Genomic DNA, 26,879 nt, shown 5'->3' on the forward strand with positions numbered 1-26,879 from the left:
GTGAACATTGGGCAGTGCCTGCTGTATAAGACTGGTGAACATTGGGCAGTGCCTGCTGTATAAGACTGGTGAACATTGGGCAGTGCCTGCTGTTTAAGACTGGTGAACATTGGGCAGTGCCTGTTGTTTAAGACTGGTGAACATTGGGCAGTGCCTGCTGTATAAGACTGGTGAACATTGGGCAGTGCCTGCTGTTTAAGACTGGTGAACATTGGGCAGTGCCTGTTGTTTAAGACTGGTGAACATTGGGCAGTGCCTGTTGTTTAAGACTGGTGAACATTGGGCAGTGCCTGTTGTTTAAGACTGGTGAACATTGGGCAGTGCCTGCTGTATAAGACTGGTGAACATTGGGCAGTGCCTGCTGTTTAAGACTGGTGAACATTGGGCAGTGCCTGTTGTTTAAGACTGGTGAACATTGGGCAGTGCCTGCTGTTTAAGACTGGTGAACATTGGGCAGTGCCTGCTGTATAAGACTGGTGAACATTGGGCAGTGCCTGCTGTATAAGACTGGTGAACATTGGGCAGTGCCTGCTGTATAAGACTGGTGAACATTGGGCAGTGCCTGCTGTATAAGACTGGTGAACATTGGGCAGTGCCTGCTGTATAAGACTGGTGAACATTGGGCAGTGCCTGCTGTTTAACCTGTTATGGATAGGGGGCAGTATTTTCACGGCCGGATAAAAAAACGTACCCGATTGAATCTGGTTATTACTCCTGCCCAGAAACTAGAATATGCATATAATTAGTAGCTTTGGATAGAAAACACTCCAGTTTCTAAAACTGTTTGAATGGTGTCTGAGTATAACAGAACTCAAATGGCAGGCCAAAACCTGAGAAGATTCTGTACAGGAAGTACACTGTCTGACCATTTCTTGGCCTTCTTTGTCATCTCTATCCAAAACAAAGGATCTCTGCTGTAACGTGACATTTTCTAAGGCTCCCATAGGCTCTCAGAAGGTGCCAGAACGTTGAATGATGACTTTGCAGCCCATAGCTGAAAAACAGTAGCGCATTTGGTAAGTGGTCGATCTGAGAACAATGAGACGGATGTGCGCATGCACATGAAGAGTCCATTTTAGATTTTGAGTCTTTGAACGGAAAGGACGTCTCCCGGTCGGAATATTATCGCTTTTTTACGAGAAAAATCGCATAAAAATTGATTTTAAACAGCGTTTGACATGCTTCGAAGTACGGTAATGGAATATTTTGACATTTTTTTGTCACGATACGCGTCCGCGCATCACCCTTCGGATAGTGTCTTGAATGCACGAACAAAACACCGCTATTTGGATATAACTATGGATTATTTGGAACCAAACCAACATTTGTTGTTGAAGTAGAAGTCCTGGGAGTGCATTCTGTCGAAGAACAGCAAAGGTAATCCAATTTTTCTTATAGTAAATCTGAGTTTGGTGAGTACCAAACTTGGTGGGTGTCAAAATGGCTAGCCCGTGATGGCGAGCTATCTACTCAGAATATTGCAAAATGTGCTTTCACCGAAAAGCTATTTTAAAATCGGACACCGCGATTGCATAAATGAGTTCTGTATCTATAATTCTTAAAATAATTGTTATGTTTTTTGTGAACGTTTATCATGAGTAAATTCACCGGAAGTGTTCGGTGGGAATGCTAGTTCTGAACATTACATGCCAATGTAAAAAGCTGGTTTTTGATATAAATATGTACTTGATTGAACAAAACATGCATGTATTGTATAACATAATGTCCTAGGAGTGTCATCTGATGAAGATCATCAAAGGTTAGTGCTGCATTTAGCTGTGGTTTTGGTTTTTGTGACATTATATGCTAGCTTGAAAAATGGGTGTCTGATTATTTCTGGCTGGGTACTCTGCTGACATAATCTAATGTTTTGCTTTCGTTGTAAAGCCTTTTTGAAATCGGACAGTGTGGTTAGATAAAGGAGAGTCTTGTCTTTAAAATGGTGTAAAATAGTCATATGTTTGAAAAATGGAAGTTTTCGGATTTTTGAGGAATTTGTATTTCGCGCCACGCCCACCATTGGATATTGGAGCAGGTGTTCCGCTAGCGGAACGTCTAGATGTAAGAAGTTAAGACTGGGCAGTGCCTGCTGTTTAAGACTGGTGAACATTGGGCAGTGCCTGCTGTTTAAGACTGGTGAACATTGGGCAGTGCCTGCTGTATAAGACTGGTGAACGTTGGGCAGTGCCTGCTGTTTAAGACTGGTGAACATTGGGCAGTGCCCCAGTATCAGCCGGCTGGGTCACCTGGATATTTGGGTTGGTTTAGTAATTTGCTGCTAACAGCTCCCATATGCCTGCATCAGAGTGGAGGAGTGTGTGTGTCACCATATTTTGATTAAATTCACTCCTGAAAAACACCAGGACCAGTCCAAAGTACGTCGGGGATCTAGTTTCAGGCCAGTACGTCGGGGATCTAGTTTCGGGCCAGTACGTCGGGGATCTAGTTTCGGGCCAGTACGTCGGGGATCTAGTTTCGGGCCAGCACGTCGGGGATCTAGTTTCAGGCCAGCACGTCGGGGATCTAGTTTCAGGCCAGCACGTCGGGGATCTAGTTTCAGGCCAGCACGTCGGGGATCTAGTTTCAGGCCAGTACGTCGGGGATCTAGTTTCAGGCCAGTATGTAAGGGATCTAGTTCCAGGCCAGCATGTCGGGGATCTAGTTTCAGGCCAGTATGTCGGGGATCTAGTTCCAGGCCAGTATGTCGGGGATCTAGTTTCAGGCCAGTATGTCGGGGATCTAGTGTCAGGCCAGTGTGTCGGGGATCTAGTTTCAGGCCAGTATGTCGGGGATTTAGTTTCAGGCCAGTATGTCGGGGATCTAGTTTCAGGCCAGTATGTCGGGGATTTAGTTTCAGGCCAGTATGTCGGGGATCTAGTTTCAGGCCAGTATGTCGGGGATCTAGTTTCAGGCCAGTATGTCGGGGATCTAGTTTCAGGCCAGTATGTCGGGGATTTAGTTTCAGGCCAGTATGTCGGGGATCTAGTTTCAGGCCAGTATGTCGGGGATCTAGTTTCAGGCCAGTATGTCGGGGATCTAGTTTCAGGCCAGTATGTCGGGGATCTAGTTTCAGGCCAGTATGTCGGGGATTTAGTTTCAGGCCAGTATGTCGGGGATCTAGTTTCAGGCCAGTATGTCGGGGATCTAGTTTCAGGCCAGTATGTAAGGGATCTAGTTTCAGGCCAGTATGTCGGGGATCTAGTTTCAGGCATTTATTTTACGCCTGCTACATTAGGTTAGCTCAAAACTGATGTTACTGTGTGTGTCACTAACGTTACAGTGTGTGTGTGTGTACCTGGACACCGCGTCGTCGTCGTCGTCGTCCTCTTCGGAGGGACCTGGAGGTGACTTCTCCACATCGGAGCAGACCGAGGGCTCCCTCTTCCTCTTAGTCTCCATCACACTGCTGCCACTGCCCTCTGCTAACTCCACCTTCTTAGTGCTTCTGGAGGCAGGAGGGGAAGAGAGGGATTAGAAGAAGGATGAAAGAGCGTCAGGAGAGAGTGGGATGAGGATGAAAGAGTGACAGAGAAGAGGACGGAGGGATTAGGAAGAGAAGGATGAATGAGAGGTTGATATGAAAGAGGTGGAGAATATTTAGAGAAGGACTGATGAGAGTGAACACCATCTTAAAACAGGTATTACAGTCAGCTTCTGCTTCTGTCTCTGATAGTATGAAGTCATCAATGCTGAAAACAGTGTTTCCCAACTCCAGGCCTCAGGTACACTCAACAGCATACATTTTTGCACTGAAGGACTGGAGTTAGGATACACTGGCCTAAAGTATAGTTAAGTTTACACCACAATCTTTAAACTCCTGAAAAAATCATCATCTGCTTCCACTATATAGACTTTCCATAGCATGAGGACCCACCGTAGACACCAGTGGAAACCATTTTGATGACTGTTGGAACAATCAACAATCATCCGTACACAAGAGCATTTAGCAAGTTAAACCTGTGGTTTCAAAGTTGATGTTCAGAAACACAATGAGATGGAAGATGTGGGATTTCTAGTAACCATCTTGGAGATGCCATGTTTTAAATTAACAGGTTGAGGTCAATTCATTTCCTTGTAGCTCGATGACGGACGGTTGAAACGTGAACAGCTAGAGAAGGGAAGAGGAGGGAGGGAAGCTGTGTGTCTCTTTCCGGGGGGGGGACGGGAGAGAGAGCAGAGAGAGAGAGACAGAGAGAGAGAGAGACGGGGGGGACAGAGAGAGAGAGAGACAGAGAGAGAGAGAGACAGAGAGAGAGAGAGACGGGGGGAGCAGAGAGAGAGAGAGACGAGAGAGCGCTCCTCCCTGCCACAGATTACACAAAGCCCTGGGGGCGGGCAGTCAACCCCCCCTCTTCCTTAGCTCACTCCCTTGCTGGCTCTACTCTAGGGCCCCCCTCTCCTTTCATTTGCAGCCAAGAGCAATCACATCGCCCTGGTAACCCGCGGTCACGTGATCCGCACCTGTTCCTCTGGCTGGACTCCACAGGCTGGAGCCATCTGCTCTACTCAGACACTAGTCCTCTCCCTCTTCTCCTCTCCTCCTCCTACTGCTGCTACACTGAACAAAAATAAAATGCAACATGACACAATTTCAAAAGATTTTACTGAGTTTGTCTGATTTCCTTAAATGAACTATTTGAATGAATGAATTAGGCCCTAATCTATGAATTTCACATGACTGAATACAGATATGCATCTGTTGGTCACAGCGATCTTTAAAAAAAAGAAAGATGGATCAGAAACCAGTCAGTATCTGGTGTGACCATTTGCCTCATGCAGCACGACACATCTCCTTCACATAGTTGATCAGTTGATCAGGCTGTTGATCAGGCTGTTGAGTTGATCAGGCTGTTGATTGTGTCTTGTGGAATGTGGTCCCACTCCTCAATGGCTGTGCGAAGTTGCTGGATATTGTCGTGAACTGGAAAAAGCTGTCGTACACGTCGATCTAGAGCATCCCAAACATGCTCAGTGGGCGACATGTCTGATGAGTATTCAAGCCATGGAAGAACTGACATTTTCAGCTTCCAGGAATTGTGTACATATCCTTGTGACATGGGGCCGTGCATTATCATGCTGAAACATGTGATGGCAGCGGATGAATGGCACCAACAATGGGCCTCAGGATCTCATCACGGTATCTCTGTGTATTCAAATTGATATAAATAAAATTGTGTTCGTTGTCTGTAGCTCTTCCCTGTCTATACCATAACCCCACCGCCACCATGAGGCACTCTGTTCACAACGTAGACATCAGCAAACCGCTCACCCACACGACACCATACATGCTGTCTGCTACCAGCCCGGTACAGATGAAACTGGGATTTATTCATAAACAGCACACTTCTCCAGCATGCCAGTGGCCATCGAAGGTGAGCACTGAAGTCTGTAATGACGCCGAACTGCAGTCAGGTCAAGACCCTGGTGAGGACAACGAGCACGCAGATGAGCTTCCCTGACTGTTTCTGACAATTTGTGCAGAAATTCTTTGGTTGTGCAAACTCACAGTTCATGCACAAACCGGGTGGCTGGTCTCAGCCAATCCCGCAGGTGAAGAAGCCGGATGTGGAGTAGAGGTCGACCGATTAATCGGAATGGCCGATTAATTCGGGCCGATTTCAAGTTCATAACAATCGGTATTTTTGTTTACACCTTTATTTAACTATGCAAGTCAGTTAAGAACACATTCTTATTTTCAATGACGGCCTAGGAACGGTGGGCTAACTGCCTTGTTCAGGGGCAGAATGACAGATTTTTACCTTGTCAGCTTGGGGATTCAATCTTGCAACCTTACGGTTAACTAGTCCAACGCTCTAACCACCTGCTTTACATTGCACTCCACGAGGAGCCTGCCTGTTGCGCGAATGCAGTAAGAAGCCATGGTAAGTTGCTAGCTAGCATTAAACTTATCTTATAAAAAACAATCAATCATAATCACTAGTTAACTACACATGGTTGATGATATTACTAGTTTATCTAGCCTGTCCTGCGTTGCATATAATCGATGCAGTGAGCATTTGCGAAAAAGGACTGTCGTTGCTCCAACGTGTACCTAACCATAAACATCAATGTCTTTCTTAAAATCAATACACAAGAATATATATGTTTAAACCTGCATATTTAGCTAAAAGAAATCCAGGTTAGCAGGCAATATTAATCAGGTGAAATTGTGTCACTTCTCTTGCGTTCATTGCACGCAGAGTCAGGGTATATGCAACAGTTTGGGCCGCCTGGCTTGTTGCGAACTAATTTTATATAATTATGACATAACATTGAAGGTTGTGCAATGTAACAAGAATATTTAGACTTAGGGATGCCACCCGTTAGATAAAATACGGAATGGTTCCAAATTTCACTGAAAGAAAAAAACTTTTGTTTTCGAGATGATAGTTTCCGTATTCGACCATATTAATGACCTAAGGCTCGTATTTCTGTGTGATTATTATATTATAATTAAGTCTATGATTTGATAGAACAGTCTGACTGAGCGATGGTAGGCACCAGCAGGCTCGTAAGCATTCATTCAAACAGCACTTTCGTGCGTTTTGCCAGCAGCTCTTCGCAATGCTTCAAGCATTGCGCTGTTTATGACTTCAAGCCTATTAACTCCCAAGATTAGGCTGGTGTAACCCATGTGAAATGGCTAGCTAGTTAGCGGGGTGTGCGCTAATAGCGTTTCAAATGTCACTCGCTCTGAGACTTGGAGTAGTTGTTCCCCTTGCTCTGCATGGGTAATGCTGCTTCGAGGGTGGCTGTTGTCGATGTGTTCCTGGTTCGAGCCCAGGTAGGAGCGAGGAGAGGGACGGAAGCTATACTGTTACACTGGCAATAATAAAGTGCCTATAAGAACATCCAATAGTCAAAGGTATATGAAATACAAATCGTATAGAGAGAAATAGTCCTATAATAACTACAACCTAAAACTTCTTACCTGGGAATATTGAAGACTCATGTTAAAAGGAACCACCAGCTATCATATGTTCCCATGTTCTGAGCAAGGCACTTAAACGTTAGCTTTCTTACTTGGCACATATTGCACTTTTACTTTCTTCTCCAACACTTTGTTTTTGCATTATTTAAACCAAATTGAACATGTTTCATTATTTATTTGAGGCTAAATTGATTTTATTGATGTATTATATTAAGTTAAAATAAGTGTTCATTCAGTATTGTTGTAATTATCATTATTACAAATAAATAAATACAAATTAAAAAAACTGTCCGATTAATCGGTATCGGCTTTTTTTTTGGTCCTCCAATAATCGGTATCCGTGTTGAAAAATCATAATCGGTCGACCTCTAATGTGGAGGTCCTGGTCTGGCGTGGTTACACGTGGTCTGCGGTTGTGAGGCCGGTTGGACGTACTGCCAAATTCTCTAAAACAACATTAGTAGAAAAATAAACATTAATTTCTCTGGCATCAGCTCTGGTGGACATCGCATGCTCCCTCAAAATGTGAAACATCTTTGACATTGTGTTGAGTTAAAACTACACATTTTAGAGTGGCCTACTGTCCCCAGCGCAAGGTGAACTTGTGTAATGATCATGCTGTTTAATCAGCTTCATGTTATGCCACGCCTGTCAGGTGGATCAATTAACTTAGCAAAGGAGAAACGCTCACTAACATAGACGTAAACACATTTGTGCACAACACTTAACAGAAATACATTTTTTGTGCTTATGGAACATTTCTGGGATATTTTTATTTCAACTCATGAAACAGGACCAACACTTCACATATTTTTGTTCAGTGTACATAATTTTATAACTCTTTTTCTCATCTTGGTTAGATAAGCTTTCCCATCTTCGCCCCTCCTAATCAACCACAGACTTGCTCCTCTCGGTCCGCTCCTCTCCAATGCATCCCCTCTAACAATCAGAGGCTCTAGCTCTCTCCTTTCATTCTACTGTTCCATCTTCTTGATCAGCTTCATCATCCCTTCGCTCTCATTCTCTTGCTTTTCTCCGTTGACCTAATATCCCTTTCCCCCGTTCTTTCACCCCTCTTTCCTTCTCCATCTCTTTTCCACTTAGTCAGCCTCTAAACCTCTTCTCTACCCCACTATCAAGTCTCCCTTTCTCTCCTAACCACCCATTCTTCTCTTCCCTACTATCCTGGTTACTCCTCAATACTGCTCTCCAGTAACATTGGCTTGTGGGCAGGGTTCAAGGCTGTGTGTGTATGCAACCAGGAGAGGAGGAAGGTAGCAGAGGCAGCAACACAGAGGGATAACGCCTCTAACCAACGCTGTTATACATTTGTTTTTTAAAATGTAAATCTTTATTTAACTAGGCAAGAACAAATTCTTATTTACAATGACGCCAACCCCGGACGACGCTGGGCCAATCACGGCCGGATGTGAAATAGCAGGTTTTAGAAGATGGTGGCTCTAGTATGTACAGCTAAAATACCAGTCGGCCATTATGGTGCTTAACTACATTAACAAGTGGGATTTGTTAAAGTGCACCACTGGAATTCATCTGGAATCCGCTGTCTGAGGTGTACTGGGTGGCATTTAGGCATGTGGTCCTCCAGCAGTGGAGTGTGATGCTGTATTCTGACAGTAAGACAGCGGAGGAGGAGAGGGAAGGAAGGAGAAGGTCCAAGGGGGAGAGTTCCAGGACATCTGCCATGCACTGCTGAGATGAGTCATACACAGCTAGACCCCCTGACACTTCCTCTTCCTGCACACACACACACACCACAGCTTTTGCATACTTGCTAAGGGCAATGCATGTACACAGGGGTATATACACAGAGCTTCAGCAGAGTGCCTTAACAAGGTACGGTTAGCTCAGTCATGTGAGGCTGGGGAGGGGAGGTGCCTCGTTGCAGAGAGAGTGTAAGCAACAAGATAAACAGATGGTATGGTGACAGCTGTGTGCTGATTGAGGGCTGAAGGCACTTCTGTCATTTCAGTATGAGCCGGAGACATTGTAGTACCGCATGTCTAAATGCATTCACAAATCACAACGAACGTGGATCTAGCGTTCGTCTGCGCGTTGTTTTAGGGATGACCTGCTGTAGACGTCTGACTGACAATTTTTGGGGGGCAAAATAGGTGTGTACGCGGTTAGCAAAGTCTGTTCAGGGGCGAAGCACTATTGGTGTGTCTGAGCACTTAAGGGTTAACACATGGTTCAGTTTGTTTGTATTCAGGGAGAGAAACACACACACAGGTGAGGTGGCTGCAGGTGTGCTTCCTTCCTGACAGTGGTGTGTACTACAAACAAATCTAGGACACACCACGTCACACCCATCTGTGGGTGTGGCAGCAAGACGAGTGATGACACAGGAGATGGGCAGCTATTAATAGCTCAGCTTTCTCCCAGGATGACCCAGCACACAAACAAGGTAAAAAAAAGCCAGCCTGCTACCTACCTGCCATTGGCTCACGGACCGTCCCCCTCTTGCCTGAAGCCTCGCACTCCACCCATGTCAGTGAAGCTGGCTAGGCAAGCAGGGGACAAATAAGTCCACACGCTCCTCATCGGTTTAAGCCAAACTGACACTCTACACAGTACAAAGGACACACACACACACACACATACACCCATACATACATATATATGTGTGTGTACATACATACATACATACATACATACATACACACTGCTCAAAAAAATAAAGGGAACACTTAAACAACACATCCTAGATCTGAATGAAAGAAATAATCTTATTAAATACTTTTTTCTTTACATAGTTGAATGTGCTGACAACAAAATCACACAAAAATAATCAATGGAAATCCAATTTATCAACCCATGGAGGTCTGGATTTGGAGTCACACTCAAAATGAAAGTGGAAAACCACACTACAGGCTGATCCAACTTTGATGTAATGTCCTTAAAACAAGTCAAAATGAGGCTCGGTAGTGTGTGTGGCCTCCACGTGCCTGTATGACCTCCCTACAACGCCTGGGCATGCTCCTGATGAGGTGGCAGATGGTCTCCTGAGGGATCTCCTCCCAGACCTGTACTAAAGCATCCGCCAACTCCTGGACAGTCTGTGGTGCAACGTGGCGTTGGTGGATGGAGCGAGACATGATGTCCCAGATGTGCTCAATTGGATTCAGGTCTGGGGAACGGGCGGGCCAGTCCATAGCATCAATGCCTTCCTCTTGCAGGAACTGCTGACACACTCCAGCCACATGAGGTCTAGCATTGTCTTGCATTAGGAGGAACCCAGGGCCAACCGCACCAGCATATGGTCTCACAAGGGGTCTGAGGATCTCATCTTGGTACCTAATGGCAGTCAGGCTACCTCTGGCGAGCACATGGAGGGCTGTGTGGCCCCGCAAAGAAATGCCACCCCACACCATGACTGACCCACCACCAGACCGGTCATGCTGGAGGATGTTGCAGGCAGCAGAACGTTCTCCACGGCGTCTCCAGACTCTGTCACGTGCTCAGTGTGAACCTGCTTTCATCTGTGAAGAGCACAGGGCGCCAGTGGCGAATTTGCCAATCTTGGTGTTCTCTGGCAAATGCCAAACGTCCTGCACGGTGTTGGGCTGTAAGCACAACCCCCACCTGTGGATGTCGGGCCCTCATACCACCCTCATGGAGTCTGTTTCTGACCGTTTGAGCAGACACATGCACATTTGTGGCCTGCTGGAGGTCATTTTGCAGGGCTCTGGCAGTGCTCCTCCTTGCACAAAGGCGGAGGTAGCGGTCCTGCTGCTGGGTTGTTGCCCTCCTACGGCCTCCTCCACGTCTCCTGATGTACTGGCCTGTCTCCTGGTAGTGCCTCCATGCTCTGGACACTACGCTGACAGACACAGCAAACCTTCTTGCCACAGCTCACATTGATGTGCCATCCTGGATGAGCTGCACTACCTGAGCCACTTGTGTGGGTTGTAGACTCCGTCTCATGCTACCACTAGAGTGAAAGCACCGCCAGCATTCAAAAGTGACCAAAACATCAGCCAGGAAGCATAGGAACTGAGAAGTGGTCTGTGGTTACCACCTGCAGAACCACTCCTTTATTGGGGGTGTCTTCCTTATTGCCTATAATTTCCACCTGTTGTCTATTCCATTTGCACAACAGCATGTGAAATGTATTGTCAATCAGTGTTGCTTCCTAAGTGGACAGTTTGATTTCACAGAAGTGTGATTGACTTGGAGTTACATTGTGTTGTTTAAGTGTTCACTTCATTTTTTTGAGCAGTATATATATATATATATATATATATATACATACATACATACATACACACACATATATATATAAATACATTAATAAATAATACACACACACACATTTTTATATACACACACACACACACACGCACATATATACACACACACCAATGAGGAAAATGATTGTGAAAGCAATATGGCGGAAGCTTTCACATAGCCACTTCTTTTAGATCAGTGTAGTAATACTAATACATCCAGGACTAACAGAGTAAACACCGAGGTGCTAAGATACTAATACATCCAGGACTAACAGAGTAAACACCGAGGTGCTAAGATACTAATACATCCAGGACTAACAGAGTAAACACCTATGTGCTAAGATACTAATACATCCAGGACTAACAGAGTAAACACCTAGGTGCTAAGATACTAATACATCCAGGACTAACAGAGTAAACACCTATGTGCTAAGATACTAATACATCCAGGACTAACAGAGTAAACACCTAGGTGCTAAGATACTAATACATCCAGGACTAACAGAGTATACACCTATGTGCTAAGATACTAATACGTCTAGGATTTATAGAGCAGAAGGCGAACACTGAGGTTATTTTTCCCTCTGAGGAGAGAGAACAGGGTCAAGACCAAGTTTGACTGGGTAGGTGTGGGCAGGCATGTCTAGGATTAGTTCAATTTTCCCCACCTCATGGTTGAGACCTGGGTTGGGGGAAATCTGATAACCGAACTTCAGAGTTGAAAACTTCTGCCTGGAGCAATTAGACTGAGAGAAGGGTTTATTTCGTCCACCCTTACAGTACAGGGTGGTTGAGTGAATGCGCTGCCATCATTATCATGCTAAATGAAAACGACTGGCATAGCCATCACAAAATGGAGGAAGGTTGCAGAGAAGGGACTTAGCCCCCCAGTTGATTGGAGCTCATTTAGCTGCCAGTGACAACAGCCTTTTTGCTGTGCTTCATTCCGGTGCTAGTCAAGCCTGGAGGCTAAATGAAGAAGCCTTGCCTTGATTACCATTAGCGGCCATTTTACTCCACAAGATTACCCACTCCCTCCACACACACACACACAAACAAACACGCAAACTAACAGAAACACACACACTTCCATCCCCCTCACATGCATACCCCCCCCCCCCCCAATCTGCTGACCCCTGTGCTGTCACTGGTCCCTCCCTCTTCCTCTGGATGAAAGTGGCAGGAGGAGTGACAGCACTGCGGAGGAGGGTAGGGGTGGAGAGGGATAAGTGCAGTGGGATGTAGAGAGAGCAGAGAGGGATAAGCGCAGTGGGATGTAGAGAGAGCAGAGAGGGATAAGTGCAGTGGGATGTAGAGAGAGCGGAGAGGGATAAGTGCAGTGGGATGTAGAGAGAGCAGAGAGGAATAAGGGCAGTGGGATGTAGAGAGAGCAGAGAGGAATAAGGGCAGTGGGATGTAGAGAGAGCGGAGAGGGATAAGGGCAGTGGGATGTAGAGAGAGCAGAGAGGGATAAGTGCAGTGGGATGTAGAGAGAGCGGAGAGGGATAAGTGCAGTGGGATGTAGAGAGAGCAGAGAGGAATAAGGGCAGTGGGATGTAGAGAGAGCAGAGAGGGATAAGGGCAGTGGGATGTAGAGAGAGCGGAGAGGGATAAGGGCAGTGGGATGTAGAGAGAGCGGAGAGGGATAAGGGCAGTGGGATGTAGAGAGAGCAGAGAGGGATAAGGGCAGTGGGATGTAGAGAGAGCAGAGAGGGATAAGGGCAGTGGGATGTAGAGAGAGCGGAGAGGGATAAGGGCAGTGGGATGTAGAGAGAGCAGAGAGGAATAAGGGCAGTGGGATGTAGAGAGAGCAGAGAGGGATAAGGGCAGTGGGATGTAGAGACAGCGGAGAGGGATAAGGGCAGTGGGATGTAGAGAGAGCAGAGAGGAATAAGGGCAGTGGGATGTAGAGAGAGCAGAGAGGGATAAGGGCAGTGGGATGTAGAGAGAGCAGAGAGGGATAAGGGCAGTGGGATGTAGAGAGAGCGGAGAGGGATAAGGGCAGTGGGATGTAGAGAGAGCAGAGAGGGATAAGGGCAGTGGGATGTAGAGAGAGCAGAGAGGGATAAGGGCAGTGGGATGTAGAGAGAGCGGAGATGGATAAGGGCAGTGGGATGTAGAGAGAGCAGAGAGGGATAAGGGCAGTGGGATGTAGAGAGAGCAGAGAGGGATAAGGGCAGTGGGATGTAGAGAGAGCAGAGAGGGATAAGGGCAGTGGGATGTAGAGAGAGCAGAGAGGGATAAGGGCAGTGGGATGTAGAGAGAGCGGAGAGGGATAAGTGCAGTGGGATGTAGAGAGAGCAGAGAGGAATAAGGGCAGTGGGATGTAGAGAGAGCAGAGAGGGATAAGGGCAGTGTGATGTAGAGAGAGCAGAGAGGAATAAGGGCAGTGGGATGTAGAGAGAGCGGAGAGGGATAAGTGCAGTGGGATGTAGAGAGAGCAGAGAGGGATAAGTGCAGTGTGATGTAGAGAGAGCAGAGAGGGATAAGGGCAGTGTGATGTAGAGAGAGCAGAGAGGGATAAGGGCAGTGGGATGTAGAGAGAGCAGAGAGGGATAAGGGCAGTGGGATGTAGAGAGAGCGGAGAGGGATAAGTGCAGTGGGATGTAGAGAGAGCAGAGAGGGATAAGGGCAGTGGGATGTAGAGAGAGCGGAGAGGGATAAGTGCAGTGGGATGTAGAGAGAGCAGAGAGGAATAAGGGCAGTGGGATGTAGAGAGAGCAGAGAGGGATAAGGGCAGTGTGATGTAGAGAGAGCGGAGAGGGATAAGGGCAGTGGGATGTAGAGAGAGCAGAGAGGGATAAGGGCAGTGGGATGTAGAGAGAGCAGAGAGGGATAAGGGCAGTGGGATGTAGAGAGAGCGGAGAGGGATAAGGGCAGTGGGATGTAGAGAGAGCAGAGGGATAAGTGCAGTGGGATGTAGAGAGAGCAGAGAGGGATAAGTGCAGTGGGATGTAGAGAGAGCAGAGAGGGATAAGGGCAGTGGGATGTAGAGAGAGCAGAGAGGGATAAGTGCAGTGGGATGTAGAGAGAGCAGAGAGGGATAAGGGCAGTGGGATGTAGAGAGAGCAGAGAGGGATAAGGGCAGTGGGATGTAGAGAGAGCAGAGAGGGATAAGGGCAGTGTGATGTAGAGAGAGCGGAGAGGGATAAGGGCAGTGGGATGTAGAGAGAGCAGAGAGGGATAAGTGCAGTGGGATGTAGAGAGAGCAGAGAGGGATAAGGGCAGTGGGATGTAGAGAGAGCAGAGAGGGATAAGGGCAGTGGGATGTAGAGAGAGCAGAGCGGGATAAGGGCAGTGGGATGTAGAGAGAGCGGAGATGGATAAGGGCAGTGGGATGTAGAGAGAGCAGAGAGGGATAAGGGCAGTGGGATGTAGAGAGAGCAGAGAGGGATAAGGGCAGTGGGATGTAGAGAGAGCAGAGAGGGATAAGGGCAGTGGGATGTAGAGAGAGCAGAGAGGGATAAGGGCAGTGGGATGTAGAGAGAGCAGAGAGGGATAAGGGCAGTGGGATGTAGAGAGAGCAGAGAGGGATAAGGGCAGTGGGATGTAGAGAGAGCGGAGAGGGATAAGTGCAGTGGGATGTAGAGAGAGCAGAGAGGGATAAGGGCAGTGGGATGTAGAGAGAGCGGAGAGGGATAAGTGCAGTGGGATGTAGAGAGAGCAGAGAGGAATAAGGGCAGTGGGATGTAGAGAGAGCAGAGAGGGATAAGGGCAGTGTGATGTAGAGAGAGCGGAGAGGGATAAGGGCAGTGGGATGTAGAGAGAGCAGAGAGGGATAAGGGCAGTGGGATGTAGAGAGAGCAGAGAGGGATAAGGGCAGTGGGATGTAGAGAGAGCGGAGAGGGATAAGGGCAGTGGGATGTAGAGAGAGCAGAGGGATAAGTGCAGTGGGATGTAGAGAGAGCAGAGAGGGATAAGTGCAGTGGGATGTAGAGAGAGCAGAGAGGGATAAGGGCAGTGGGATGTAGAGAGAGCAGAGAGGGATAAGTGCAGTGGGATGTAGAGAGAGCAGAGAGGGATAAGGGCAGTGGGATGTAGAGAGAGCAGAGAGGGATAAGGGCAGTGGGATGTAGAGAGAGCAGAGAGGGATAAGGGCAGTGTGATGTAGAGAGAGCGGAGAGGGATAAGGGCAGTGGGATGTAGAGAGAGCAGAGAGGGATAAGTGCAGTGGGATGTAGAGAGAGCAGAGAGGGATAAGGGCAGTGGGATGTAGAGAGAGCAGAGAGGGATAAGGGCAGTGGGATGTAGAGAGAGCAGAGAGGGATAAGGGCAGTGGGATGTAGAGAGAGCAGAGATGGATAAGGGCAGTGGGATGTAGAGAGAGCAGAGAGGGATAAGGGCAGTGGGATGTAGAGAGAGCAGAGATGGATAAGGGCAGTGGGATGTAGAGAGAGCAGAGAGGGATAAGGGCAGTGGGATGTAGAGAGAGCAGAGAGGGATAAGGGCAGTGGGATGTAGAGAGAGCGGAGAGGGATAAGGGCATAGTTATATCCAAATAGCGGCGTTTTGTTCGTGCGTTCAAGACACTATCCGAAAGGGTAAAGAAGGGCCCGACGCGTTTCGTGACAAAAAAAAATTCGAAATATTCCATTACCGTACTTCGAAGCATGTCAACCGCTGTTTAAAATCAATTTTTATGCCATTTTTCTCGTAAAAAAGCGATAATATTCCAACCGGGAATCTGTGTTTTAGTACAAAGAGAGAGAAAATAAAAACATGGGGTCGTCTCGTGCACGCGCCTCAGTCTCATTGTCCTCTGATAGACCACTTACCAAAGGCGCTAATGTTTTTCAGCCAGGGGCTGGAATTACATCATTCAGCTTTTTCCCGGGTTCTGAGAGCCTATGGGAGCCGTAGGAAGTGTCACGTTACAGCAAAGATCCTCAGTTTTCAATAAAGAGAGTCAAGAAGAACAAGAACTTGTCAGACAGGCCACTTCCTGTAAGGAATCTTCTCAGGTTTTTGCCTGCCATATGAGTTCTGTTATACTCACAGACACCATTCAAACAGTTTTAGAAACTTTAGGGTGTTTTCTATCCAAAGCCAATAATTATATGCATATTCTAGTTTCTGGGCATTAGTAATAACCAGATTAAATCGGGTACGTTTTTTATCCGGCCGTGTAAATACTGCCCCCTAGCCCTAACAGGTTAACAAGTCACACAATAAGTTGCATGAACTCACTGTGTGCAATAATATATAGTTAATGATTACCTCATCTCTCTACCCAACAAATTATCTTTAAGGTCCCTCAGTCAAGCAGTGAACTTCAAACAGATTCAATCACAAAGACCAGTGAGGTTTCCCAATACCTCGCAATGTAGGGCACCTATTGGGAGATGGGTAAAAATAAAAAAGGCATTGAATATCACTTTGAGCATGGTGAAGTTATTAATTACACTTTGGATGGTGTATCAATACATCCAGTTACTACAAAGATAGACGTCCTTCCTAACTCAGTTGCCAGAGGAAGGAAACCGCTCAGGGATTACACCATGAGGTCAATGGTGCCTTTAAAACAGTTAGAGTTTAATGGCTGTGATAGGAGAAAACTGAGGATGGATCAACACAACAGTGTAGTTACTCCACAATACTAACCTAATTGACCAAGTGAAGAGGAAGCCTGTGCAGAATAAAAATATTCCAAAACATGCATCCTGTTTGCGACAAGGGACTAAAGTAATACTGCAAAAAAATGTGGCAAAGAAATTTACTTTTTGTCCTAAATACAAGTGCTATGTTTTCGAGCAGGGCACTGAGTACCAGTCTCCATATTTTCAAGCACAGTTGTGGCTGCATCATGTTATGGGTATACTTGTAATCGATAAGAACTAGAGTTTTGCAGGATTAAAAAAAACAGAATGGTGCTAAGCACATGAACAATCCTAGAGGAAAACCTGGTTCAGTCTGCTTTCCACCAGACACTGGGAGATGAATTCACCTTTCAGCAGGACAATAACCTAAAACACAAGGCCAAATATACACTGGAGTTGCTTACCAAGAAGACGGAATGTTCCCGAGTGGCCGAGTTACAGTTTTAACTTAAATCTACTTGAAAATCTATGGCAATACCTGAAAATGGTTGTCTTGCAATGATCAACCAAAAATTTGACAGAGCTTGAATCATTTTTTAAAGAATAATGGCCAAATATTGCACAATCCAGGTGTGGAAAGCTCTTCCAGACTCACCCAGAAATAGTCAACTGTAACCGCTGCCAAAGGTGTTTAAACAAAGTATTGATTCAGGGTAGTAAATACTTATGTAAATTATATATTTCTGTATGTCACAGGGATGCAAACTGGTGAGGGACCAAAGGTGACACTTTTGCTGCAAAAAAAAACTGCTAGGGGAAAATGCAGGTGTGAACAAATTAAACAAAGAATATGATCTACATGATCAGTCTCTCTGTGTAAAATAAAAAAGTGGTTACTGTGAACCTAACTCACAGCTAAAACATGTAAAGAAAGCAATCCAATGTTATTTGTTGGAGTGCCTTGGAGGAGCTGTTCTCAGTCTTATAGACTTAATTTTAACCTGTTATGGCTAGGGGGCAGTATTTTCACGGCTGGATAAAAAACGTACCCGATTTAATCTGGTTACTACTCCTGCCCAGTAACTAGAATATGCATATAATTATTGGCTTTGGATAGAAAACACTCCAAAGTTTCTAAAACTGTTTGAATGGTGTCTGTGAGTATAACAGAACTCAAATGGCAGGTCAAAACCTGAGAGATTCCTTTACAGGAAGTGGCCTGTCTGACCATTTCTTGAACTTCTTTGCGATCTCTATCTTTTACAAAGGATCTCTGCTCTAACGTGACACTTCCTACGTCTTCCATGGGCGCTCAGAGCCCGGGAAAAACCTGAATGTCGTCATCCCAGCCCCAGGCTGAAACACATTATCGCCTTTCTCAAGTGGCCGATCAAGGGACTGTGGGCTTAGGCGCGTGCCCTGGCCGCCCCCGTCTTTGTGATTTTTCCTCTGTTTGCCGAAAAGGAGATTCCCGGTCGGAATATTATCGCTTTTTTACGAGATAAATTGCATAAAAATTGATTTTAAACAGCAGTTGACATGCTTCGAAGTACGGTAATGGAATATTTAGAATTTTTTTGTCACGAATTGCGCCATGCGCACGACCCTGATTTACCATTTCGGATAGTGTCTGGGACGTACGAACAAAACGCCGCTATTCGGATATAACGATGGATTATTTTGGACCAAACCAACATTTGTTATTGAAGTAGCAGTCCTGGGAGTGCATTCTGACGAAGACAACAAAAGGTAATCAAACTTTTATAATAGTAAATCTGATTTTGGTGAAGGCTAAACTTGCCGGGTGTCTAAATAGCTAGCCCGTGATGGCTGGGCTATGTACTTAGAATATTGCAAAATGTGCTTTCACCAAAAAGCTATTTTAAAATCGGACATATCGAGTGCATAGAGGAGGTCTGTATCTATAATTCTTAAAATAATTGTTATGCTTTTTGTGAACGTTTATCGTGAGTAATTTAGTAAATTGTTAGCAAATTCCCCGGAAGTTTGCGGGGGGTATGCTAGTTCTGAACGTCACATGCTAATGTGAAAAGCTGTTTTTTGATATAAATATGAACTTGATTGAACAAAACATGCATGTATTGTATAACATAATGTCCTAGGTGTGTCATCTGATGAAGATCATCAAAGGTTAGTGCTGCATTTAGCTGTCTTCTGGGTTTTTGTGACATTATATGCTAGCTTGAAAAATGGGTGTCTGATTATTTCTGGCTTGGTACTCTGCTGACATAATCTAATGTTTTGCTTTCGCTGTAAAGCCTTTTTGAAATCGGACAGTGTGGTTAGATAAAGGAGAGTCTTGTCTTTAAAATGCTGTGAAATAGTCATATGTTTGAAAAATTGAAGTTTTTGTATTTTTGAGGAATTTGTCATTCGCGCCACGCCTATCATTGGATATTGGAGCAGGTGTTCCGCTAGCGGAACGTCTAGATGTAAGAGGATAACATAACACACAGAAATACGAGCCTTAGGTCATTAATATGGTCAAACCCGGAAACTATCATTTCGAAAACAAAACATTTATTCTTTCAGTGAAATACGGAACCGTTCCGTATTTTATCTAACGGGTGGCATCCATAAGTCTAAATATTTCCGTTACATTGCACAACCTTCAATGCTGTCATAATTACATAACATTTTGGCAAATTAATTACGGTCTTTGTTTATGGTTAGGTACATTCGTGCAACGATTGTGCTTTTTTTCGCAAATGCGCTTTTGTTAAGTCGTCTCCCGTTTGGCGAAGTTGGTCTTCACACAGTTCGCAACGAGCCAGGCGGCCCAAACTGCTGCATATAGCCTGACTCTGTTGCACAGAACGCAAGAGAAGTGACACAATTTCCCTAGTTAAAATAAATTCATGTTAGCAGGCAATATTAACTAAATATGCAGGTTTAAAAATATATACTTGTGTACTGATTTTAAGAAAGGCTTGGTTGAAAGGTTGTTTATGGTTAGGTACACATTGGTGCAACGACAGTGCTTTTTTCGCGAATGCGCTTGTTAAATAACCGTTTGGCGAAGTAGGCTATGACTCAAAGATAAATTAACAGGCACCGCATCGATTATATGCAACGCAGGACACACTAGATAAACTAGTAATAGCATCAACCATGTGTAGTTAACTAGTGATTATGTTAATATTGATTGTTTTTTAGAAGATACGTTTAATGCTAGCTAGCACCTTACCTTGGCTCCTTGCTGCACTCACATAACAGGTAGTCAGCCTGCCACGCAGTCTCCTCGTGGAGTGCAATGTAATCGGCCATGATCGGTGTCCAAAAATGCCGATTACCGATTGTTATGAAAACTTGAAATCTGCCCTAATTAAATCAGCCATTCTGATTATTCGGTCGACCTCTATCACCTACCTCTTCGTTATCGTTCAGGGACACCCTGCTGTAACTGGCAAACTGCCTTTCCACTCTCCCGCTGTCTTTCCAGAGCACGCGCTGATGCTGTAACTAGCAACTTGGTTGTCTCTTCTCTCTTCAGTTGCGTGCTGCATTCTGTTATGTGAACGATTGGCTGAGCCTTGGATACAGCCAGTATTGCTTCAAACATGCATCACTCATTCTCTTACAGCCAGTAGTGATCCAAAGCCACCCAACCCCCACTCCCAAACTTTTCTCATTGGATCGACACAAATCCCATAGGTCACCTATATCGGATTCAAAATGGAAAATTTCGCCAAAAGGTGAATAGTTTGCATCCCTGATGTAATTTTCAATAGATTTGCAAAAATGTCTAAAAACATGTTTTCACTTTGTCATTATGTGGTATTGTGTGTAGATCGTTGAATAAAAATGTATTGAATCAATTTTGAATTCAGGTTGTAACATGTGGAATAAGTCAAGGGGTATTGTTAGGGTTGAACTGGCTATTTGTATGCATAACCTTTATAATATACTGGGGAAGCTATGCTACAATATTAAGTATATGAACTGCGAGTAAATCAACTGAAGACAAGAAGAACTACAACCGGCAACAGGAAGTGCGTCACGACGCTGGGATCAGCCTACACGCCGACGACAGGAGGAGCAAGTTTAAACCACGCTCCTCCTCCCTCGGACAGGCCAGCATTGAGCAGGAACTATCTCTGTTAGAGTATAAAAGAGAACAATAGGATGTGTCGCTCTCTTCTCTGTTTTGCCCTGCAAGGTAAAACAGCGAGACCGTATATATACGAACCACACATATACCACGCACGTGTTTGCATTGATTAAAGTACAGCTAAATCAGAAGTTACCATGAGCTGACTATTTTGTTCTGTTACCAGAAAAGAACTGTCGCAACATTAACATGGTGACCCCGACGTTCTGGTATATAGGACGTTTACGCTGAGCATTTAATCAGCCAATTGGACTTCGCTTTCGGGAAACGGTGTACTTTACAAATTGTCCGGGCTACTAAAAACAGGTAAGCAGACACCTATTGTTATAATAACTAAAGATCTGCATATTGGCTTTAACCAAATTAATTTTGTGAAGCACCTGTTCGATGTAAGTGAACAAAATTATGAATTATTATGAGTAGATAAGAAATTTGATAGAGTCACCATTGTGAACTGCAAACCTGTGGTAGATGTGTTGTTATTACCATGGTACCTTAGAGTATTGATCCCCTGGCGAGATCCGTAAAATATAAAAGGTGCGGTTAGGTTCAGGGAGAATACTGAAATCTATCGGCGAGAATCGTAAGGGAGGTTACGATTAGGTTCGATGATATAGCGAATAATTGAAAACTGAAATCTTCGGCTGGGATCGTAACATATAGAGTGCGACCCGGAGATAAAAATATAGAAACGGAATTCTCCGGCTGGGATCGACACGAGTAGGGTGCGACCCGGAGAAATAGGGAATAATTGATTTAGTAATTGTTATCGGCAAGATTCGTACATATACAATTACGGTTAGGTTCAAGGAATTACCACGACAAAGATCGGGAAATTTTAGATAAGAATACTGGATGACCGGCAAGATCCGTTCATATACAGGTGCGGTTGGGTTCGGTAGAGTAATTCTTGGGAAAGGAGGTGAGGTTATAAGGCGAAGTAACAGAGGAATGCTGAGTTGAGGATTTAAAGATAAGAGAATAATGGTATAATATTGAAAGGCTAACTAATTAGAAAATAATAGCAAGGGAATTTTGATATAATACGTTGTCTGGCGATTTACATGTTACTTTTAAAGTCTTGGATATTTCATAAATGTGAAGCTGAAAGAGAAGAGGAAGTTGTGAAGTTGGGTTTTAATCTTACTATAGAGGTAAGGCAGAACGTTGGTTGAGTAGTGGGTTATATTTTTGCTTACGGGTAAAACAAAAGATGAGAAGAGAATTGGTTATGTGCGCTGAGCTATGCTTGGCTGGAAGGAAACATTTGGTGATGTGAAGCTGGTTATTGATTCTTGGTTTGAATGTTTAGGTAACACCAGTGAATTAGAAAAGGAAGTTTATGTATTTAAACATTATACTCCGTTTCCATTACGTGGAAAAATGTCAAGTCATTAAAGTGAATTACAGGTGGAGTTAATTTTATATTAATAGGGAAGGTGCACATTAAACACAGTTGTGTATAATGGTAGGGTATTCCTAACAAACAGAAATGGGCCGGTTTGCAGACAAACTGAAGGGGTTTTAACGTTTTAAGCAATCTTGGGTCAAAATTGGTTAAATAGTACGTTAAAATATGGGGTTTCATAGATTGAAGTACAGTATTGTATCCAAGGTTAGCGCATGTTCAATTAAGTTTAAAACTAATGATTGGGGGGAGTACAATGGAATTATAAGCATTTTTAGGTTTTGTTTGTTGTTAACTTTTGGGTTTCTGAATTGGTGTAGTATGAGGAAATGCTGACAAAGTGGTTATTTTATGGAAAAAGGAGCGCTTAGCTCTTTTGAGAAAAATTCCTAGGGACAGGATATCTTAAAGGGGTATACACACATGGCATTTTGAAGTTTTGTTTTCTGAGTTTTAATTAAACACGTGAAATTCTTTTAATAGGGAATGTTCTGGGAAATTGAGATACAAAATGTAGATAAATTTACTAGCTTCATTTGTCTAATATAGTAAGAAACACGGTTCTGAAAAGGGGGTATGATTTTTGACCCCACTGGTGACTTTTCCTTTTGTGGTCTGATCAGCCGCAATGAAAAGCCATTTGGATGGTGAATTTAAGGTCATTTGTGATACTGACTTTAAGGAAATTTGGAGAACTGATAATTATGATGGAGTTAAAGTTCTTGGACACAAGTGATAATTTGAACTAATGAAAAGACAGAATGACAACAAGGGTATAATACATTTTCTTAGTGGAGTAGTTCAGATTAATAAGCAAGAGTACTTTTTACATTATCTGGATGAGTTTATTTTCCTTTAGGAAGTCAGCTGTGGTTGTATTTAGTGGAAGAGATTTAACACAACAAGACTGTGGAATTAATATAATAGTAATATTATATTGTGTTGTTAATTAAGGTTAATAATGGTAGACTTAAGTCAACAGGACAGGGAAATATGACATCTGTAGGTGATCCAGGATTATTGAGGGTATCGAGATAAATGTAAGTAGCTATGTAATAAGACAATGAGACATTTAGTACCCCCTGCACTGCTGAGACCTTGATGGGTTGGAAGTAGAAGGAGGAGAGCATAAGCAAGGAAGAGAAGATAAAAGTGACATAGAAGAATTAGATAACGGTTAGTGAGTGGAGACCAGCATAGTTAAATTATAAACGGGTGAGGACAGAAATAACACTGGAGAGACAGAAAAGACATAAGAATAGAAGATAGAAGGATCATTTAGTTAGGTTCATTTAGTTAGTCTCTCCATGTATTAATATCCTATCGGCTCCATAAGCATGTATTATAGTTTGGATTTTAAGTTATGTTTCGTAAAATTCGCTAGGAAAAGATATGATAATTTAGTTGAAAGTAGTTGTTAAATCTTAAAGAAGATAAGACACTTGATAGAGAAATGCACAGGGTAGCTAAGGAGGAATGCCCCAGGGAGAATTGGACATGTGGAAAGTAAAAGGGGGCAATCCTACAAGAGAAGGGCTGACATAAGGATAATTTACTAACCTTACCAAAGACATTGTTTAGATATGCAGCAAAATTGATACATGGCTTGAGCCATGTATAAATAGGGGGAGTATAGTAGAGCAGGCGATAGAACAGGATAGGATGCTACTAGAACCAAAAAAAAAATTTGTAGAATGTCCATTCCAACATTTGGAAATTGACTTATTGAACTATTCCGAATTAAGGGGAAGAAGGGGTGTTTAACAATAACAGATAAGTATAGCAAATGGGTAGAAGCGTTCCCAACTTACTTGGTAGACATGATTATGGTAGCTAGAATATGAGGTCAAGATAATATTCCTAATGTTGGTTTACTAGGAGCCATCTCTTTAAATGATGGATGACATTTTAGCTAATTAGGTAGAACCTATAGAATGCCAGAGTTAGAGAGACCAGAACAGGTAGACATAGAAGTTGAAGAAATACTAGCAGAGCACGTGAGAAGACTGTTTGTTAACCAAACCCGTATGTCCAAGATTTTGTGTCCAACAGGTGAATTACAGGAGAAGGTGATTCACTCAGTACAACCAGGAGACTGGGTGTGGATCCAGTCCCTGAGGAGAAAAGACTGGAAGCAGCCCCGTGGAGAAGGTCCATACCAGGTTCTGTTAAACCACTGCCTTTGCCATTAGGAAAGCTGAGAGAGTCACTTGGGTCCACGTTACCCACTGCAAGAAGGTATGTACACATATGAGCACTGATGATCACACACAGAGTTAGGAGAAGAACCGAGAACCAATAAGGTCCGGGGGTTACCTCCTTAACGAAGATTTCCTATCCCGACCGTTCATCACTGTGTGTGCTCCTAGAGGTGTGAGTATGGGGTGGTACCTAGCAGAGAGACTAAGGGCAGGAGAGGGTTGACGGTTTTTGGGAAGAGTAGAAACTCTGAGCTGCATCATAGTCTAATCTTTCTGATATATTCAGATCCACCACATACGGGTACTAATCATACGATACCGTTGTCATTGAGAAGAAGTAAAAGATAAACTATATAATACACTGATGAGTGACGTACAGAATAAGGAATCAAAGAAGATCAAGATGTAGAATTTAAGGTAAACATTAAACAATTTCCTGGGGAAGCAGACAACTGTACAGGAATAGGGGTTGGCCAGATTGAAGTATTCAGCCAACCCACCTCGGTTCACCTAAATTCCTGATGAGCACCAGTGGTATAGATACAAGAATGGCACCGAGAATTAAGATGATTTTAATGGCTGGAAAGGTAATTGTTAATGTGACTGACTTAGGTTTGAAAGCACAGGAGAAAATGTTTAACCTCATAGCACCTACAACTGATGAAGGGTGGGCTAGTACCAGCAAAGGACGCATACGAAAGAAAATACCACAAAGGGTGGTTAGGAACTTGCGCCCTGGGGTTATTGGTCCAACCAGTTCGAATTAACTATCAGAGACCAGTTATAGGAGGCTAAAGAAGGTACAGGAGGAGTTTTGATCAGGATGGGATTAGCTTTGTCTAGATGGATGCTATTGGCATCCTCAGGGAGGTTCCAGATGAATACAAAGTTATGAATCAAATATGTGAAGGCTTTAACACTACATTATGTTGGTAGTTGAAAATAAATAATAATGTGGATTGAATTAATGACATCTTTTAATCAACAGAGATTCATGAATGAAACAGGGGATGCAGTAAAGAGGTTCTCTGACCAATTATCCGCCACCTCCCTCATGACCTGGTAAAATAGACTGACTCTCGATAGGTTACGGGCAAAGAGGATGGTGTAGGTAGAATGATTAGGTTCATTGCTGTACGTACATTTTTGATAACACAGCTCATGTTTGGGAAATGGAAAAGTGTTTTAAGAACTGTATTATGGGCTGCTTTCACCTGTATGAGTGTGTTTGGGTTGTGTGGTTGTTGTTTGGTCCCGTGTGCGAGAGGTTTAATCACCAGAACTCTAGAGAGATGGATAACGGAGAAGATGGTGAGCTACGGACCGAGTCAAAGTTCAGACCAATGAGACGACAAGTACCTACCGCCGAGCAAGGTGGAGGATTCATTCAATTATGAGGAGCCCATGTTAGATGAGACCATCTTTAGAGATTCCTGAATTAGTTTGAATTTGTGTGAAATTACTGAATCCAATAAAAATAGAGGTGTTATAATGTATGTGAAATATCTAGCAAAACGGGTGGATTGTAATGGAAATGATATGATTTCAATCCCTATTGAGACTTGACAAGCTATCTGCTGAGATGAAGGGTGTAGCAGGGGTAGACGAGGGAAATTGGATGAATTTCTTTTTTGGCAAGTACACATCTATGGTGGATACTAGAATGCTGACCCTAGTACTGGTGTTCTTAATATTGATATGTTGTACTGCCTGTATAATCCCTTGCATAGGAAAGTCTCTTACAGAAACCGGAATGATGCCTTTGATGGAATTGTCCCCGGAGAACACTAAATCCAGCTCTGGGCCAAAGATGGATCTGTCAGAGGACGATCCTTGTATTACTGTTGAGGAAGTGGTTGAATAAGGCGTATGCACAATAAATTCATATGTATTGAATGTAGTGGCAGGTGGATGAGAAGGTTTTAAGTTCTGGGACAAAGAGTCTGTCCCACACATGTTAGGTGTAGGTGTCGCAAAAAGGCTTTTTATACGTGTTGAGTAATATGTTATGAATTTATCCTGTATACTATTTGTCTTTCCTGATGTGAAGGTTTATAAGGAAATATATAATCATTAAAATGGAGATATACAAATTGTGTTGAGTGACACCCTAGGGGGTGTCAAAAGGGGGACTTAAATTTCCCTGAAATTTCTTATTGGAATATGTTCACACCCCAAGGGGTGTGAAAAGGGGGATTGTTAGGGTTGAACTGGCTATTTGTATGCATAACCTTTATAATATACTGGGGAAGCTATGCTACAATATTAAGTATATGAACTGCGAGTAAATCAACTGAAGACAAGAAGAACTACAACCGGCAACAGGAAGTGCGTCACGACGCTGGGATCAGCCTACACGCCGACGACAGGAGGAGCAAGTTTAAACCACGCTCCTCCTCCCTCGGACAGGCCAGCATTGA

General features: G+C 43.9%; 1 protein-coding gene across 2 annotated transcripts in view; it reads right to left on the reverse strand.

Annotated features, from left to right (window-relative positions):
• Positions 1-1,867: 1,867 nt before the first annotated feature.
• LOC106599585 (ATP-dependent chromatin remodeler CHD7) overlaps positions 1,868-26,879 on the reverse strand; it is a 62,271-nt gene continuing 37,259 nt past the window's right edge. Inside the window, exon 5 of one of the 2 annotated variants that reach the window (XM_082973339.1) lies at positions 1,868-3,445. In XM_082973339.1, coding sequence (XP_082829465.1) covers positions 3,232-3,445 — 214 coding nt within the window. In that variant the 3' untranslated portion in view covers positions 1,868-3,231. The remainder of the gene's footprint in view (positions 3,446-26,879) is intronic. The other variant, XM_082973338.1, reaches the window with a different exon arrangement.

The sequence above is a fragment of the Salmo salar genome, chromosome 03 (assembly GCF_965601325.2).
Source record: "Salmo salar chromosome 03, fSalSal1, whole genome shotgun sequence".
Taxonomy (NCBI): Eukaryota; Metazoa; Chordata; class Actinopteri; order Salmoniformes; family Salmonidae; genus Salmo; species Salmo salar.